Raw genomic sequence first — 18,187 nt, 5'->3', positions numbered from 1 at the left:
AGGCAAGAGCATTGCGGGGTAGAGATTTGACCGCTTTAAGGTAAGTAACGATTGTAAATCTAGTGCTGAGGGTATGAAAATCCAGATTTCGTATCATTCTACTATTTTGAGGTGACGCACATGCTAGGTGACGTGCGTGTTGGCGTGCATTGTTATGGATTGTGACTTGGTACGTCCCGTAGCAACTGTAAAGTTGCATATTTTGTTGAAATTATATGATACTTATATGTTTTAGAAAGAGTTTCTGTAAATTGGGCTGAATGCCATGTTTGGGCCTTGTGTCAGTGCTGTTTGGACCCTTAGGGGCCTTTTCTTACTATCCTCTCACTGTTTTTGATTGAAAATCTATACTCAGTCATGGTTATACTTGTTTACTGCATAACTCAATTTTATGACTCTATTTTGATGCATATAAATGTTGTTTTGGGCTGAATGCCCTGTTTTTACTAAAATGCCCGAGTGGCTTGAGAGGTTTATGACTGAGTGAGGCCGAGGGCCTGATTGATTTATGCCATGATTTGGCTTGATATAGCGCTTGGGCTGAAGGAGCCCCTCCGGAGTCTGCACATACCCCCAATGAGCGCAGGTACCTACTGAGTAAGAGTGCCGAGTGCTGAGTGACTGGGAGGCATGAGTGATTGTGAGGTATGCCCGAGTGGCATGAGTGATTGTGAGGTATGCCCGAATGGCATGAGTGACTGTGAGGTATGCCCGAGAGGCACGAGTGACTGTGATGTTTTCTCGAGGGGCAATATATGAGTGATGTTTTACCCGAGGGGCTGTTTAAGATTTCATCATTTTTGCTCACCTTCGCATTGAGCCTTTGTTTGAAAAACTGTTGAAAAATATCTTTAAATAATTTTTACTGGAACCAGGTTTAAACTAGATGATTTGATTCAAACACTGATTTTTAAAGCATGTTATACTTTACTGAATTTTTGTGATGTGAACTTGATATGCTTTATTGCTCGTCACTACTGCTCAGTCTTTATTTATTGTTGTTACTTACTGAGTTGGCGTACTCACGTTACTCCCTGCACCTCGTGTGCAGATCCAGGTGTAGCTGGGCACGGTAACGGTTGTTGATTATTCTGGTTGCAGATTTTCTCGGGGATAGCAAGGTAGCTACTTGGTGATCGCAGCCCCTGCTCTTCTCCCTCTTATCTTCCTTTAGTTGTATTTAGCTATTTTCAGACAATGTTAGTCTTGATATTGTCAGACAAATGGTAGTAGATGCTCATGACTAGTGACATCCTGATGTCGGGCTTTTCTTTTCCACATTTTTGTTTTTGACTTGAACTCCTTTACGAAGGTTTTTACGTAAATAGCCTTGAAATTATCCTTGAAATGAAAATATCGGTTTATTTTGAAAATGAGTCGGCTTACCTAGTTCCACGATAGACGCCATCACGACAGGGGTTAGTTTGGATCGTGACAATGTGATTGCTGAAATTGGAATAAAGCATGATAACATATGAATTTAAAGTGATTGAATTAAAAACTGAAATAAAATTTTAATTGAGTATATTAATTGATGATTGAGAACTTGTATGAAGATTTATCAGTTTAGAGAATATTAACTTTTATTTTATCACTCAAACATGATATTTTAATATATTATGTTTATAATATTTTTTAAAAAAATATTTTAAAACATTTTTAAAAAAAATATTATTGAGACAGTGTACATAAGACTAGTTATACTAATAATGTAAAAGTACTTCACATAGAAGTTAAGTCTTCGTGTGATTACCAAATCTGATTTCAAATTTTTGTTTAGGCAGTTGATTGAATTTTGATATTATACAATCATATCAAGTGAATAATGATTGCTTTGTTAGGATATTTAAACTTTCGATCTGATTGGTAAAATTCATTATTACGTAAATATATTAAATAATACTAACAAATAAATAAATAAACTTATCTCTCCTTTTAAAAAAAAGCTTTTGGTGAAGATAGTAAGCATAAAAATAGCAACTATATTACGCAATCTAAGGGAATCCCAAACCCCTCAGATTTCTCAAACCCGGTTACTTTGTGGTGTTTGGTTAGCAGAAAATGCATTTAAGGAACATTTTCCGCCTTAGGAAAAACTAATTTCCTTTTTAGCCATTTTCCTTCCCAACTAATGTAACTCTTGACTTTATATCTTTGTTCCAAAAAGTACTTCGACATTATCATCAATCTTTAATACTGAAAAATATATAATTAAATCACCATATAATTTGTTATCATCACAATTTGTTTTTAAGAAATATTTTTTAATGGTCTAATCAAACAACAAAATTTGTTTTATAAAAAAATATTTCTTGAACACGAAATTAATATATGTGTCACGACTCAAAATCTCACCACAGGCGTCGTGATGGCACTTAGTCTCTAAGACTGGGTAAGCCAATTACAATTACAATTCAAGCCATTTTTTTGAATTAAATAAATAATCAAAACTAACGGCGGAATAAATATGAATATACAATCTCCCAAGCACTGGTAATACTGAGTCACAAACTCTAACTGAATACATAGAATGATCACGAAAACCGAATATACAATACTGTTTGATTAAAAATTAACAGTACAATAAAATGAAAAGACTCCAAGGGACTGCGACGACCAAGCAGCTCTACCTTGAATCCTTACGATCCCGCTTTAACTCTGCTCAATTCCAATATCTCCAATACCTGGCTCTGCACAAAAATGTGCAGAAGTATAGTATGAGTACACCACGGTTGGTACCCACTAAGTATCAAGACTAACCTCAATGGAGTAGAGACGAGGTACAGTCAAGATACTTACTAGTCTAATAACCTGTGCAATATAATATACAAAATAATAGAAAATAAATAACAATAATGGCAACATAAAACAACCAGTGATATGCACAACAGGCAACAAGAACACCATTAATATCGCTCAACAATTAATAAATACAATTACACCCAATTAAATCAAATCCTTCAAATAAATGTCTTTCACATATAATTCTTCCAGATAACTCTCTTTCAAATATAATTTCTTTAAATAAATATTTTTCAAATATCCTTCCTTTAAATAAATTTCTCTCAAATATAATTTCCTCAAATAAATATCTTTCGAATATAAAATTCTTTCATATAATTCTTTTTGAATAAAATCCTTCCAAATAAATATTTTGAATATAATTCTTTCAATTAAAAAGTCACCATGTGACACCTCATTTTAATAATCATAATAATACGGGTCTTAGCCCATTTTCATGAAACTTTGTGCCCATAGTTAAATCATCACATTTTTCTAGTACCTCGTGCCCTCATTTCATATCACAATTGCGCGAACAATTCATGTGCCAAATATCATTATCATTTAATCACAGCACCCCGTGCCCATATTTCATATCACAACTGCACGAACAATTCACGTGCCAATACCCACATTATTTATTCATGGCACCTCGTGCCCACATTTTATTTTTATAATTCGCCTGACAATAGCCACATGCTCTCAATTTCAACATAAATCAGATTGTTATCAATTTACCAACAACAAGACAAATTGCACAAGGTATAAAAATAAACACAAGAAAATCACAACATCACATGAAAATTACCAATACCACATCATCACATATCGTCCCTGACAATAGCCACCATTATCGCTCCTATTGCCACCCTTATTGCTCCTACAACCACCCTTATCGCTCCTCCCAAAAAATATCAATAGCCACCCTTATCGCTCCGCCTAGATAATATCAATAAAAAAATATAGTAGTTGCTGGTGGTGATGGCTAATGGTGGTGCTTGTGAATGCTGGCTAGAGGCGGTGGCTAGTGGTAGATTTGGTTGATAGTGGTGGTTCAGGGTAGTAGCTAGTGGTGATTAGTAGTGGTGGCGATTATGATTGAGGATGGTGGTGGTGAGTAGTGATAGTTAATAATGGTGGGTGGTGGTGGTAGTTGTGATTGAGGTAGGTGGTGATGGGTGGTGGCAGTTTATAATGATGGGTAGTGACGATTATGATTGTTGATGGTGATGGGGTGGTTAGTTGTGGTAGTTGAGGTGGATGAGTGTTTGTGATTGAGAATCATGGTGGTGGGAGTGGTGCGGATGGCGGGTGGTGGTAGTCGATTATGGTGGCGGCTATGATTGAGGATGATGGCGGTGGCATGGTGGTAGTTGATAATGGTAGGCGGTGGCGACAATTAATAATGAATATGGATGATAGCATCTTAATGAAATTAAGTCTCTGTTATGAATCTTAATCATACAAACCTATTTAGACCCATTAAGTGATTGTGAAATAAAAAAACAGACACACTTAATGATTAAGACCTGAATAATTAAGATTCAGACTTTAAAAACAAACGCACTTAATGTCTAAGATCTGAACGATTAAGATTCAGACCTCCATTAAGTGCAAACAAATGAGGCTAAAGTCCTAGAATTTAGGTACCCAATTTAAATAAGGAAAGATTTAATAACCAATTTCAACAATTTTCCAATCCTAAATATTAGAAAATAATTAAATGACTATTTTATCTAGTGTGAATTCTACTTTTAAAGGGTAAAAAAGGCGAATAACATTTCACTAATGGCGTTCGTGCTTTTAATATAGTATATATAGATTTAGCATATTTTAATAATTAAGCTACTTACGTTATTTTTCAACTAATCCATGCTTCAGTATTAATAGTTACTTTTACATGAATTAAAGTGATAGAATGATGTAAAATTTAATTATATTGTATATAAAATTTTAAAATCTCTAATATATAGAGAGAGAGAGCAGTATATCTTTGGTTTTGTTAGACAACCAGGACTCTCGCAGTTACTTGGGAGGAAAGTAACACGAAAGATTATTTACTTAGTAATAAAATCTTTAAACTATTAATCTTTATTGATAATTAGGTAAAAATAATGAATAACCTGCTATTATAGCCTATAAATTAAATTATTAATTTATACTGTAACTTTTATGAACTGAATATAGCTAAGATTACCGGGCCATGACATATCAAATATATATCCGCCCTCAAATACTTCCTCAAAACCAAAGATTCTCTCTTCTCCTCAAACTAAAACTCATTCACTGCAGTTTTCAACTGTCTTGTCTCCGCAGTCCTCACGGTTTTCTCTCCTCTCCATCATTAGGGCATTACGGCGGCTTTTTTCCATTCTTTCCGGCAAACCTATTCAACTGCGCGCATTGCACTCTGTGAGTTCTTTTATTCCCTAATTCTTATATTGTTTACTGGTGAAGTGATCGTTGCATATTTGTATCGTATCTGTATTTTCCATTTATGAATTAAAAAAACCTCTGCGTCTTTGAATCTATCGTTTAGCATGAAAACCTATGACATTTTTGGTTGTTGCATGGTTCCAATTTTGGGAATGTGTTTTTGATTCATCTAGTTTTTACGCGAGTACTCATGTGAGTCCATCACTCAACTATCCAAAATACTTTTCTTTCGTTTGTAACAGGAAAGTCACTCAATTATTCATATTGCACATAGATAGTCACTCAATCGAAATTGTTTCATTGGAAAAATGTGACTTTTTATATTTTTGGACCAAATAAAATAATCAACGCCCAAAAAAAAACATAGAAAATTCACTCATACCTCCAACCGGCCCACTAAAAATAAAAATCCACCCCTAAATAAAACCAAACACTAAAATGCATCCATGTTGTAAACGCATCTCTCTTCTTTTTGTAAAAAGCAGATTTCTTCTTTTTTCATGGTTTTACTCTAGTTTTATAAAATAATAATGGGTACGAGGTTAAGGACTAAAGACTAGAGTGACCTGTGTTATTTTTTCTCAATGACCTGTATTCTTTTTTTCACGGATTTTTATCTACTTTTTTATAAAATAATAATGGGTACGAGATTAAGGACTAGAGTAGAACTATGAAAAAAAGGTTGCTTTTTATAAGAAGAAGAGAGATGCATGTGTAATAGGGATGTGTTTTAGCGTTTATAATTCCGGTTGATTCACCATTTGTGTGCAAATAGGAATATAGTCCATAATTTTGGGTAGTTGAGTGATCATCTGAATAATAGATTCATACTCGTCATGACATGTAACTATATTTGATTATGTGCGACTAGTTGTATAGAAGAATATTCACGTTATAATTTATAAGGACCATCGGATTTTACTACGATCTCTGATATGGTGCTCTCCTCAATGTGTGATTGACTTATTTCATCACGTTTTGATTCTTTGATCTTTTTCCCTGATGTCTACTTGACCAATATTTTTGTAATGGAAACGTACTATTTTCGTGATTTTTTCATTTTTACTATAGTGAAATTTCTTGATCAAACCCAAGTGACCAAGGTTATAGAAATGCTGCTAATAGGTGATTTGGAGATTATTTTCAAAATCCTTATCTTTCAATATACTGATTTTCTTCTTCTTTTTCTTTAGTTAAGAGAATATAGGCTCTGATTACTTGATCTATGGAGTAGAGCGTATTTCATGCCCTTCTATGAGTTTGTAATTTCTACTGATACAATTTGCTAGAGTTCTCTCTCTTTTAATTTAGTGGGGGGTTCTTCTAAGTGTTCATTAGTGATACTTTGAGGGTATATAACCAGCTTTTAATGCAGAAAAATGGCATCTTCGGAGGATGACGTCAACATGGCTGATAGCTCTGAAGAACATTGGGACGACGACGATGATGACGCTATTGACACCACTGAATCTGATCAGGACTTCTATTTAGCTATCAAACCTCAGTCTAGTCAGTCGGTATTTGTTTTCTCCCTCTCTTTATTTTTTTCTTTGATGAATGTATTGTGGTGAACATGGTGTTTTATTGATGATAAATATACTAACTTTCTAGCCCTATTCTTCTATTGATTCTTAAATGAGTCTTTCTGAGTGAACACGTTGGCATATTAGAAGTAGATACAACTAGTATGAGATTTGTGCATAGTTAGTAATTAGTATATTTCTCTTGCTTCTGATTACCATATATACCTTTTTTAACAAAGTCTTTTGTCTTGGATTGTAGTTCTGCGAGTATGATTTTAAGACTGCCCCTTATCACAATGGAGGGATCAAAGCTTCTGAATTTCCTAAAGACATCTTAAGGAAAATGGACATGAAGATCAAAGATGTGGCGAAGAGACATGTACTGCCTATCCTCCCCGCTAAATCATTAATGAAGTTTCGAGCAGTGTCCAAAGAATGGAATCAGTGGATCGCTAGTCCATTATTAGCGTACCAGCAAAGCTTTTCATTCCAGAAACTTTCAGGCTACTTTTTCCAAAGGGTGGATTTACAATTTGATCCTAATCTTTCCATTGGTTTCATTTCTCTGGATCGTTCTGCTAATGGAGTCCCCAGCCCTTCCCTTGATTTCTTGCCCGAAAGGGTCAAAGTTGTAAGTTGTAGCAGCGGGTTGCTCCTTTGTCAGGGGTGGGACAGTTATTATGTTTGCAATCCTGCAACCAAAGACTGGAAAATGCTCCCTCCTCCTCAATATTACCATGGATCTGATCCAGCAGTTGTTCTTGCATTTGATCCTCAGTATAATATTGAATCATTTTATCAAGTTATCGCTGCTGTCCCTCTTCTTGGTAATCCGGTTGTCTGCTTTGAGGTTTACTCTTCTGAATCAGATTCTTGGAGTTGCTCTTCTTCAGACTGTCTTGAGTTGGAAAATAGCACAGGTCTTGCAGGTGGAGGATCTTATATCAAAGGGGTGGCTTACTGGAATACGTCATCAAATGAAGTGCTAGCATTCGATGTGAAAAATGAGATCCCGGCAGTTCTGAATGTGCCTGACCAATCTGAGCAAAAGGGTGGTGCCTTAACACAGATAGGAGACGAGGTATGCTATGTTACTGCTTATAATGACAGTGGAGATGTTTTCGTTATAGATATCTATGGAGGCATGGACATGAGCTTGAAGCATAGTGTTAGCGTGAATCTTGGAAGTAAGAAGCCCCGTACTGATCAAGTGTGTCGGATACCCAACGACCCTTGTTCTGTAGTGTGCTGTGAGATCCTTCCCTGTATTGACAGTGACACTGTAGTGATCCACACCGATGAAAAGATATATTTTTATCACTTGAAAGAGCAGAAGGTTGAGAGTTTGGCGAGTCCAGGACCAGTGGATTCTCAGAAGAGGTTTTTACCCTACATAAACAGCCTCGCTATGGTACATGCGTGAGCTGAAGTAGTACTGCCCTTTGATGATGATATTCTAGGGGTTGCTGTCTAGTAGAAGAATTGTTTCTTTCTTTGAAGCATATGGTACTCGTGGTTTGAAATTATTTTATTTGGATGATAATATGCTTGTTTTTTTCCTTTATACATTTTATATTCTGGCTGCGAACTTTTTCTGTTCCCTACTTCCCGTGGGTATTTTACCATTGAGATTCCTGTCCGGTACCTGGATGCAGAGAGTCCGTCACTTTCTTCAGGCTTCAGATCATAGCAATCCATTAGTCGGATTGAGACTAAAAGATATTGCCGTGATGAAGTCATGAAAGTCAGGATAGCACACCAAACAAACACCTTTTAACATCAGTGCATGGTCCAACTTAGCTCTATAGTAGTAATTGCAATGCTCTGTAGTTGATTTAGTTTGTTTTGAATAACTAAAAAAAATGACTTAATTGGTTTAGTTTATGTATAAACCAAATCAAACAGCGAGCAATCCCAATGCCGTTGAATGAGGCATGGTTGTCACACTCGCATTTGGAGTTGTGATTTCGGCTAAGATCTGGTGAGAAAAGGTCCTTCTGATGGTCTGACGTAAAACTGTCTACTCGGACAACTTGGGCTTTTTAATTTTAAGCATATATAAGGGGTATAGGTGATGAAAGCTCCGACCTGCCTCCCCCATACGTGCTGCCACCGAGCCGTATAGAACGAGCTACCTTGGGGGCAACCTCAAGGGCCTGCCTAGATGACTCAAAGGAGTGTCAAAGGTACCCATACGAGTTAGGAAAACTCTATGGGTGGCGCAACGCCTTCGGGCTAGCGTTGGGCATCAAAGTGGTGCTGTAGGCTCGATGTGTGGAACGGCCAGCCCCGCGGGCTACCGAATATTGGAACGAGACCTCCGTGCCGATTGGATACTTGATGCACCTGTCATGGGGGCATCATGTGTCGACTTGTGAGCATGGCTTGGGTTCAACCATGCAAACAAGGGTCCATTGGTCTAAAGGTGCAGTTGTGGGGCGACACTGCACTATTCGGGATGGAAGCGTGTCGCGAGGGCAATGTATGGGCATGGCACGAAAGATGCGCATGACAATGGCCAAGGGCTAAAGGTTGCCTTACTCGGGCGAAGCACGAGCTAGTCGCGGATGCACTAGGCGAGTGTCAAACTTGAGGATTGGGCTGTGCACGCGGGAGCGATGCTCAGTCTTGGGCGAAGGACAAGACATGTCCTAAGCCAATCCCCCAGGGCGCGCATGGATTGTGATCCTAAGATGAAGCGCCACGACATGTCTAGGGCCAAGGGCCTAGGCATCTTACGGGCGGCACAAGTTGGGGCGAGCCCCACCAACAGGCACAGGATCGTGCTTGGGAATCCTGGGACAGGAGACAGGCTGGCCTGCAGCGAGGGGAACTGCAGGCGCCGCACGGGCGAGCAGGTGCCGCTACCCAATGTAAGGATTTGGGCCCGTGACACTTGGTATCAGAGCTGATTAAAGCCATACTATGCCATGGCACAACGTCAAGGCAAAGGGTGGATATGGCGAGCGCATTTTGGATATCAGTGCAGAGATCACGTCAAAGCAGATATTGATGTTCATATGCCACCAAAGATCGAGAACCCGATATTGATGGTCGACGAAAGAAATGGGTGATTCCATTGTCTTTCGGGAGTCTAAGGTGCTACTGAATGAGGTAATATGCCGATGAGTCGGATGGCCAAGAGAAAGCCATATTTGCCAGGTCGTGCAATCATATTGCAAAGAGTGGGAGCCATGGACTATAAACTTGGGCATGATCATAGCGGAGATCTTGCCAAGGATGCGTGCAACGCATCAAGTTGAGTGTCTTTCCTACGGGAGAAGATCTTTGGGTTGCCTGAGGGCATTGCCAAGGTGAGAAAACGAATTCGAGGGTATAGCGAAGCTTCGGAATTGGGAGAGTTTCCAAGTTAGAAGGTGTCATCATTCTGGAAAGAGGTACATCAAATGATCGGGGACCGTGAGTGTCCATGTGCGAGGCACACCGAACCGGGAAGCCGTGCTAGCGCCTAGCAGGACCAAGAGGGTGCCTGTCTATAGGGCGAGTATTGAAGTACTACCGGGAGCATTAGCTACTTGCTGAGGAAGTGACAGTTGGAAAACAAAGAGCTTTGTTCGGGAATGCGGCGATGCTATGACTTTGGGAATGTAGTACTCACCAAAGGTCGTCCCAAGAGCTGGCGGAATGCCAAGTGGGACGACAGAGCTAAGATGTATCCTCCACATTGAGTGTGGGAGGATCCCGCCTATGCAAGAGGCATATGGGCGAAGTCGTGGGTCTGGAAGCGAACACATCTTCAAGGTAGTGAAGGCAATTAAAAGCTACGGGAGCGGAATGCTACGTGAGCTATGCCAAGAAGGCGTCTTAATGCTACGGGAGCGAAAAGCTACGGGAGCCATGCCAAGGGCATCTTAAGGCTACGGGAGTGAAAGGCTACGGGAGCGGCGTCAAAAGAGCACATTGATGTGCTAACCTATGAAGGAAAGCTTCAGACGGACATGAAGACCGTGAGGGTCATGGTGTGATTGACTAGTGTGGGTCAATCACAAAGTTAGACACCAGAGGGTGCAAGTGCGGAGGCACTTTCCAAGTGAACACCGAATGGAGGTGAAGTGTAGAGGCATACTTGAAAAATACTTGGGGGAGAAGTGCATGGGGCACGACTCCTTTTGAGAAAGGACTTCGAGGAAGTCCAACCCACAAGACAAAGGGAGCTGAAATGGGCATACCTGAGGGGACAGACTCCGGCATGTCTTAAGCCATGATGTGTCATCGGGGACAATGACATTATGAGTGTGGGAGGATGTCACACTCGCATTTGGAGTTGTGATTTCGGCTAAGATCTGGTGAGAAAAGGTCCTTCTGATGGTCTGACGTAAAACTGTCTACTCGGACAACTTGAGCTTTTTAATTTTAAGCATATATAAGGGGGTATAGGTGATGAAAGCTCCGATCTGCCTCCCCCATACGTGCTGCCACCGAGCCGTATAGAACGAGCTACCTTGGGAGCAACCTCAAGGGCCTGCTTAGATGACCCAAAGGAGTGTTAAAAGTACCCATACGAGTTAGGAAAACTCTATGGGCGGCGCAACGCCTTCGGGCTAGCATTGGGCATCAAAGTGGTGCTGGAGGCTCGATGTGTGGAACGGCCAGCCCCGCGGGCTGCCGAATGTTGGAACGAGACCTCCGTGCTGATTGGATACTTGATGCACCTGTCATAGGGGCATCATGTGTCGACTTGTGAGCATGGCTTGGGTTCAACCATGCAAGCAAGGGTCCGTTGGTCTAAAGGTGCAGTTGTGGGGCGACACTGCACTATTCGGGATGGAAGCGTGTCGCGAGGGCAATGTATGGGCATGGCACGAAAGATGCACATGACAATGGCCAAGGGCTAAAGGTTGCCTTACTCGGGCGAAGCACGAGCTAGTCGCGGATGCACTAGGCGAGTGTCAAGCTTGAGGATTGGGTTGTGCATGCGGGAGCGATGCTTAGTCTTGGGCGAAGGACAAGACATGTCCTAAGCCAATCCCCCAGGGCGCGCATGGATTGTGATCCTAAGATGAAGCGCCACGACATATCTAGGGCCAAGGGCCTAGGCATCTTACGGGCGGCACAAGTTGGGGCGAGCCCCACCAACAGGCACATGATCGTGCTTGGGAATCCTGGGACAGGAGACAGACTGGCCTGCAGCGAGGGGAACTGCAGGCGGCGCACGGGCGAGCAGGTGCCGCTACCCAATGTAAGGATTTGGGCCGTGACAATGGTGTTCGAGTTAAATTGTGGGTAATTTTATTTTATTTTTGTAATTAAAGAATTTTATTTACCGAAGTAATACGTACAGCTCAAACATAAGCACAATCAGAATTTACAGTTGGAGTGCTCACTCATTTGCGTTTTGCAAACTAGAATTGTATGTGAAGTGGGTACTGCTCACTCTTTAGCCTTGTTTTTTTAACTAAATGTTTAGTTGTATAGGAGTAGTAATTTTTAACTAGTAGTATAAAATGAATTAGTAACAAGTAGGGAAAAGAGAATGAAATGTTTTCTTTAATTTCATCGACTTTTATTGGTGTATTTGGAGAAAGAGAGAGAGGGGTCCTTCTTTGTAGGAGGCAACTGTTGGGGGCAGAGGCGGGGGAATGGGTCGACTATGTACATCACAATTCACAATGCTACGATTTCTCTTTCTTCCCTTAGTCCTCATACATCATTCAGGTAAATTTCTTCTCTTTCGTCTAACATATGCTTCTATTTTTCTTCTTCTCCTGAAAATTTCTTATTTTCTTCTTTTCCTGGTCACCAATCTCCATGCCCAAATTGTTAGATTTAACAGAATGAACCATGTTAGAGGAAAAAAAGAAAAAATGATCAATCATGTAATATTGTGACATTATATAGTAAGATCTTCAATTTTTAACAATGGAAATGTAACATTTTTTCCTTTTAACTTTCATGGCAATATAGGAACATTGAAGATTTGTTGAGACGAAGCAGTTAACGGGAAAGGTTGAATTTCCGGCCTCCGGAAATTCACCTTTCTTGTAAAAATGCAATCACTTTCTAGTACTACTACGTCCAACAAAAATGGCACTAATTCCCTGACTCCTAATGGAACTTCCCCTCCTCCTTCTCCTCCTTCAACTAATTCTTCATCTTCACCACCACAATCTCCTCCACTTACCTCTCCACCCCCACAACCACAATCTCCTCCTCCGCCCGAAAATTCTCCTCCTCCTTCATCACCACCGCCAACCATAAAGGACTCTCCTCCTCCGTCATCACCACCACCTCCGGCAGCTTCTCAGCCACCACCAGCATTCTCACCTCCACCGCCATCCACTACGGTACCACCACCTGCTTCTCCCGATACGCCTCCTCCCCCACCCACATTTTCTCCCCCACCTCCTGTTTCCTCAGAACCACCTCCATCACCTGCTGCAAAGTTATCTCCTCCTCTACCGCCTTCAGAAAAACCAGCTGGTGGCGATCCACCTAATTCAGAAAAATCAGTCGGCGTACCCCATTCAGAAAAATCAGCAGCAGCTGGTTCTTCAGGAAGCAACAATGGCTCGCCACCGGCTGCTTCAGGTTCGTCGGATATGATTATAGTTGCAGGAATAGCGGTGGCAGGAGTATTGGTTCTTGCTATTATCATTGTTTGCATAGTGTACTGGAGAAGGACGAAGAAAGAACCCTACTATACAGATCCTATTCCTGGACTTCCACCTAAAGGTTGGTTAAATTGTAACCTTTGTCTCATTAGTTCTTTTCGAGTTTAAGTTGCATATATTACATTGTAAATAAAAGCAACCCTTGTAACTTGCATAGATTTTTTACATCATTGATGACATCCAGATCAATTGTCATTAGTAAAGTCTAATTTGATAACTAAAAAAATAGTGAATTAACTTAATATAGCATGTTAAGATGCACTCACATACAAAATTGTTTACACTATCGGTATATATAGTTTAACGTGGAAAAGATTAAACAACTTGCTATTATTTGTTAAAGTTTATCCATATCAGTGTATATAATTAAATTTTCTTATAGTTGCTATTGTAGCCATAAGGCATATCCAATTTCTGCTATAATTATTCAAGCATACATTTGTCTTTTGAAGTGCAGGTAGTAATGATCCATACTACAAAGGTCCTAAGCCCATGGAACACATTATTAAGGTTTCTTCCGCACCTAATCTAAGTTGCGATAACAGCTCTACCGTCTGTGGCCAAGCTCTTGTGCCATCGCCAAGTTTTGGTGGGTTCTCACAGAGTCAGTTCACTTATGAGGAGCTAGCTATAGCAACTTCTGGATTTTCTAAGGCCAATATTTTAGGCCAAGGTGGTTTTGGGTATGTACACAAAGGTGTTTTGGTTGGTGGAAGGGTGGTAGCTGTCAAGAGCTTGAAGTCGGGCAGTGGACAAGGTGAACGAGAATTTCAGGCAGAGGTTGAGATCATTAGCAGAGTTCATCATCGCCACCTTGTTTCTCTTGTTGGATATTGCATTGCTGATGGCCAGCGAATGTTGGTCTATGAGTATGTTCCGAACAAAACCTTGGATTTCCATCTTCATGGTACTTGCCCTGTTATTTATTACTCCCTTCTATGATACATCATGTACCACTTGTCATAACTTCCTAATTGAGTATATAATTGTTTTGTCAAAAGACTATCTTAAAAATAGTAAAGATTTTTTACACTATCAAAAAAATGGTTAGTAACCTAAAGATAACCCAAGTTATATGCTACTACATATGAGAATATACTGATGCGTTAAGAAATCTTTAAATTGTCATATGAGTTAAATTCTTTTCAAAATCATTTCAACAGTTAAAAATGCTCCCCGTGCTAATAGTTAGATCAAGTATGATTGCAGGGAAGGGACATCATGTTATGGATTGGGGAACAAGGCTTAAAATTGCATTGGGATCAGCCAAAGGATTAGCTTATCTCCATGAAGATTGTATGACAATTTTCTTTCGACACTGCTCCCCTTTTCTTTCTCTTTTATTTTCTATCTCATCCCTTGCTTTATATACACAGGCCATCCTAAAATTATCCACCGTGACATAAAGGCTGCAAACATTCTACTTGAGGACAACTTTGAAGCCAAGGTAAAAATATTAGTAGTCGTTATTGTCTCGTGTATTTTGGATATGTCAAGAAACTTGGAAGGGTGATTTTCAATATGTTTGTGGTTTCTCAGGTGGCTGATTTTGGATTGGCTAAACTTTCTTCTGATAACTTCACTCATATCTCCACTCGTGTTATGGGAACTTTCGGGTGAGTCAAACATAACATTTCTCTACTCGTTGAGAGGTAAACGAAATACTTGGCGGAGGTTAGTGTTTAGCTTTAGAGGTGAACTAATCTATTCTCTTCAAGTGTTTCCATAACTTACTAAACGATCTTAATTAAACGAAATCCAATCATATGCCATGTTATCAATTAAAAAGCTTAGTAAATTTGTTAAATCTGAGCATTGCTTTAGAATGTCTTGAAAATCAGTTTGATTCTTTTTTTCCTTTTTTTTTTTCTTTTTTTGTGTTTTTAAAGGTTTCTAATTTTTGAGAATGGTAACAATATATTCATCAGCATTAAGGAAAAGTTGGGCACCATATCTACAAAGTAGATTAAGCAAAAGGAGAACCTTGCCCTTCAATTAAAGGTTTCTAATTTTCGGAACACTTTTCATAAGCTCAGTAATAATAGCTTAGGCAAGAGATAGGCACAGTGAAAGACAGAAAAAAACAGCTTTTAGCATATATGAAAAATGTTTTGGAAGTCATTTTAATTTTTTTCGACAGCTTGGTTAAAGTGATAAATGGGGGTCCTTGATTTTGAGATTGAGCAAGTAGAAGGTAGTTAAGTATTTTAGCAACATTTTGTGTGAACAACTAGAAGAAATCAGCCTCAGTTGTGAAAAAATCATCGTATTCTTCAAAAGATTTGCAAGTCGGGAACATCATAAAGGGGTTGCTAAGTAGGAAAATTACCTTGTGAGTTGTGACATGCTGCAGGTACTTGGCTCCTGAATATGCATCAAGTGGCAAGCTAACAGACAAATCAGATGTATTTTCATTTGGAGTTGTGCTTTTGGAACTCATAACTGGGAAGAAACCTGTTGATCCTAGCAATATGGTGGAAGACAGTTTAGTAGACTGGGTTCGTTCTTGATCTCAAGTTCCCAAATTTCATGCATTATCATAAACATACCTAGATTTTAAAGTACACTTAGACTTTAATCTTTGGATTCCCTAGTTGACCTAACGTATGAAATGAACAGGCTAAGCCCCGTCTTAAAAGAGCCTTAGAAGAGGGAAATTATGATGAATTGGTAGGTGCTCCTCTCGAAGGAAACGTTCCAGATGAGTTGCATCGGTTAGTTGCCTGTGCTGCTGCTAGCACTCGTCATTCTGCTAGGAGACGTCCAAAGATGAGTCAGGTATGTTGTTTTCTCGATTAGAACTATCCTCCTATGTTAATTCCGGTTAATACATGATTCTGTCGTTTACCTGGCACATATCTATTCCTTTAAAACTTATATCCCACACCATTTGCAATTAGGCTTATTGGATATACTCCTTTTCTCTTCTACTTTCAAGAGAAAAATAATGACACACATTCTAATGAACAGATTGTACGAGCCTTGGATGGCGATTCATCTTTGGAAGACTTGAGCGATCGTACAAAGCCAAGTGGGAGCTCTGAATCCTATTATACTGGTGTATACAATGCTGACATGATCAAGTTCAGGAAAATGGTGATACCAAGCCAAGAATTCAATAGCAGTGAATATGGAGCGACAAGTGAATATGGACTCAACCCTTCCTCTTCCTCAAGCAGTGACTCCGGAGAGTTTGGTTATCATAAGGGGGGTAGAAGATGAATCCTGATGCTTGAGAGTCTTTGAACAAAAAGACCACTTTGACTTCTTTCTTATAACAGATCCAATGAATGAAGCTTACTCTTTCTTATTTTTTGTCAACTACTGAACTACATGTACTAAACTAGAGTTCATACTTCATAGCAGTGAAATATGCTTTATGTACTACTCTTTTTTGTCTCAATATTGTACAATAGGTTCCATCACTCGAAAAAACACTGAAGCCTTATACAGTTGTAATTATTGTCAATACAATAACCCAGCATAATCCCACAAGTGGGGTCTGGGGAAGGTAGTGTGTACGCAGACCTAATCCCTATCTTGTGAAGATAGGGAGGTTATTTCCGATAGACCCTCGAAAATTATTATCAATATATTAGTTTATTATATAGTTATACTCATGTGGTTTTCAAACGCTTTTATTTTACCTTAATCTGCCAAAGGCATGTCTACTATTAATGCTTCTTCTTCTTTGTTTGTGTTATGGTATTTGCTGTCAACGATTGTTGCGAACCAAGTTGAGTCGGGAAGAGATTATGGGCCAGAAATATCGAACGAGGCTGATCCAATTGGGACATTTGGGCCAGAAGTCAAAGTGAGAAGAAATTCAATGACTAAACACCTGAATGGAATACTAGGACGTTATATTTGGGATCCAGGGGGATACAAGGAGGGGAATTATGTTGAAGCCTCGCTCAATCTGTTCTTCTCATCTCCTCTGCTGAATCTGTCTCTCGTCCCCTTTCTTCTTAGCTTTGGGTTGCAATTTCTCTTCTTATCTACTTTCTATTCCTTTAGTATTGTTTTCTACTGTTCTATTGATATAATTCTGTTTAGTGAATTAATGTAATCAGTTGGTTTGGGTGTAATATCTGGTTTATTACATCGGTGCTTTCATTGAGAGGTCTTTAATGGAGGACCAAAAAGTACTCAAGGCTTTTGTCGAAGATTCAATTCGTGATTCAATTCAGAAAATGAAGGACTCGCTTTCTAAGGATCTCGTTGATCTTCATTCGATGCTGCTCGAGGTTGTGGGGAAACAGAGAACGGCCTCTTTTCTACCCCAAGACCGGGCTATGGATGCCAAATTATGGCAGTTTCAAGGCGAGAATACGGAGGCTTGGATATTCCAAGCAGAGCGATATTTTGAGTTCTATTGAATTGAAGATGATCAGAAGCTTACTAGGGCGTCATTCTACCTTGATGGTGACGCATTGGAATGGTACTGATGGTTGTTTAGGAACAAGAAATTAACTGATTGGCTGCATTTTGCTGATAAAGTGAGAACTCGATTTAAATAGAAAGGGCTCAAATCGGAAGGGAGGTTAGCGAAGAGGAGCTGTATAACCAACTCATCTTTGTTGCAAAACTGTGATAGACACTCTGACTGCAAAAACAAAATTGATGCGCATAAGGTGTTTGATGAATCATCTGATAGGTCCAAAGGTGCATATTCTCTTGTTTTGAGCCATGTCCCAAACTCATCTGACTTGGAATCTACCTACCAAGGTAGAAAATTAGAGGTGGCCAACATTATCGATAAAATGTCCAATGGCGCAGACGAGACTGATTTGCTTGAATTGTCATCATCAATTA

At 39.6% G+C, this 18,187-nt stretch overlaps 2 protein-coding genes across 2 annotated transcripts; both read left to right on the top strand.

Moving 5' to 3' along the window:
* Positions 1 to 4,991: 4,991 nt before the first annotated feature.
* On the top strand, positions 4,992 to 8,328 carry LOC104102478 (putative F-box protein At1g12190). Its single transcript, XM_009610194.4, has 3 exons — positions 4,992 to 5,193; positions 6,593 to 6,734; positions 7,000 to 8,328. The coding sequence occupies exons 2-3, from the start codon at positions 6,597 to 6,599 to the stop codon at positions 8,161 to 8,163; spliced, it is 1,302 nt and encodes a 433-aa protein (XP_009608489.1). The 5' UTR covers positions 4,992 to 5,193; positions 6,593 to 6,596; the 3' UTR covers positions 8,164 to 8,328.
* Positions 8,329 to 12,277: 3,949 nt separating this feature from the next.
* On the top strand, positions 12,278 to 16,759 carry LOC104102477 (proline-rich receptor-like protein kinase PERK5). The gene is made up of 9 exons (XM_009610193.4): positions 12,278 to 12,416; positions 12,666 to 13,433; positions 13,830 to 14,279; positions 14,582 to 14,668; positions 14,749 to 14,819; positions 14,912 to 14,988; positions 15,726 to 15,870; positions 15,992 to 16,150; positions 16,343 to 16,759. The coding sequence occupies exons 2-9, from the start codon at positions 12,749 to 12,751 to the stop codon at positions 16,592 to 16,594; spliced, it is 1,926 nt and encodes a 641-aa protein (XP_009608488.1). The 5' UTR covers positions 12,278 to 12,416; positions 12,666 to 12,748; the 3' UTR covers positions 16,595 to 16,759.
* The last annotated feature ends 1,428 nt before the right edge of the window (positions 16,760 to 18,187 follow it).

Source organism: Nicotiana tomentosiformis, chromosome 2 (assembly GCF_000390325.3).
Source record: "Nicotiana tomentosiformis chromosome 2, ASM39032v3, whole genome shotgun sequence".
Taxonomy (NCBI): domain Eukaryota; kingdom Viridiplantae; phylum Streptophyta; class Magnoliopsida; order Solanales; family Solanaceae; genus Nicotiana; species Nicotiana tomentosiformis.
Note: the sequence above shows the minus strand (reverse complement) of the source record. Positions and strands in the feature narration are given on the sequence as shown.

What these genes read in the sequence shown, in the direction of transcription:
- LOC104102478 (XM_009610194.4), top strand. Translation starts at nt 6,597, where the DNA reads ATGGCATCTTCGGAGGATGACGTCAACATGGCTGATAGCTCTGAAGAA. An exon ending in AACCTCAGTCTAGTCAGTCG is followed by an intron (nt 6,735 to 6,999) that starts GTATTTGTTTTC and finishes CTTGGATTGTAG; the next exon opens with TTCTGCGAGTATGATTTTAA.
- LOC104102477 (XM_009610193.4), top strand. Translation starts at nt 12,749, where the DNA reads ATGCAATCACTTTCTAGTACTACTACGTCCAACAAAAATGGCACTAAT. An exon ending in AAGACAGTTTAGTAGACTGG is followed by an intron (nt 15,871 to 15,991) that starts GTTCGTTCTTGA and finishes TGAAATGAACAG; the next exon opens with GCTAAGCCCCGTCTTAAAAG. An exon ending in GACGTCCAAAGATGAGTCAG is followed by an intron (nt 16,151 to 16,342) that starts GTATGTTGTTTT and finishes TCTAATGAACAG; the next exon opens with ATTGTACGAGCCTTGGATGG.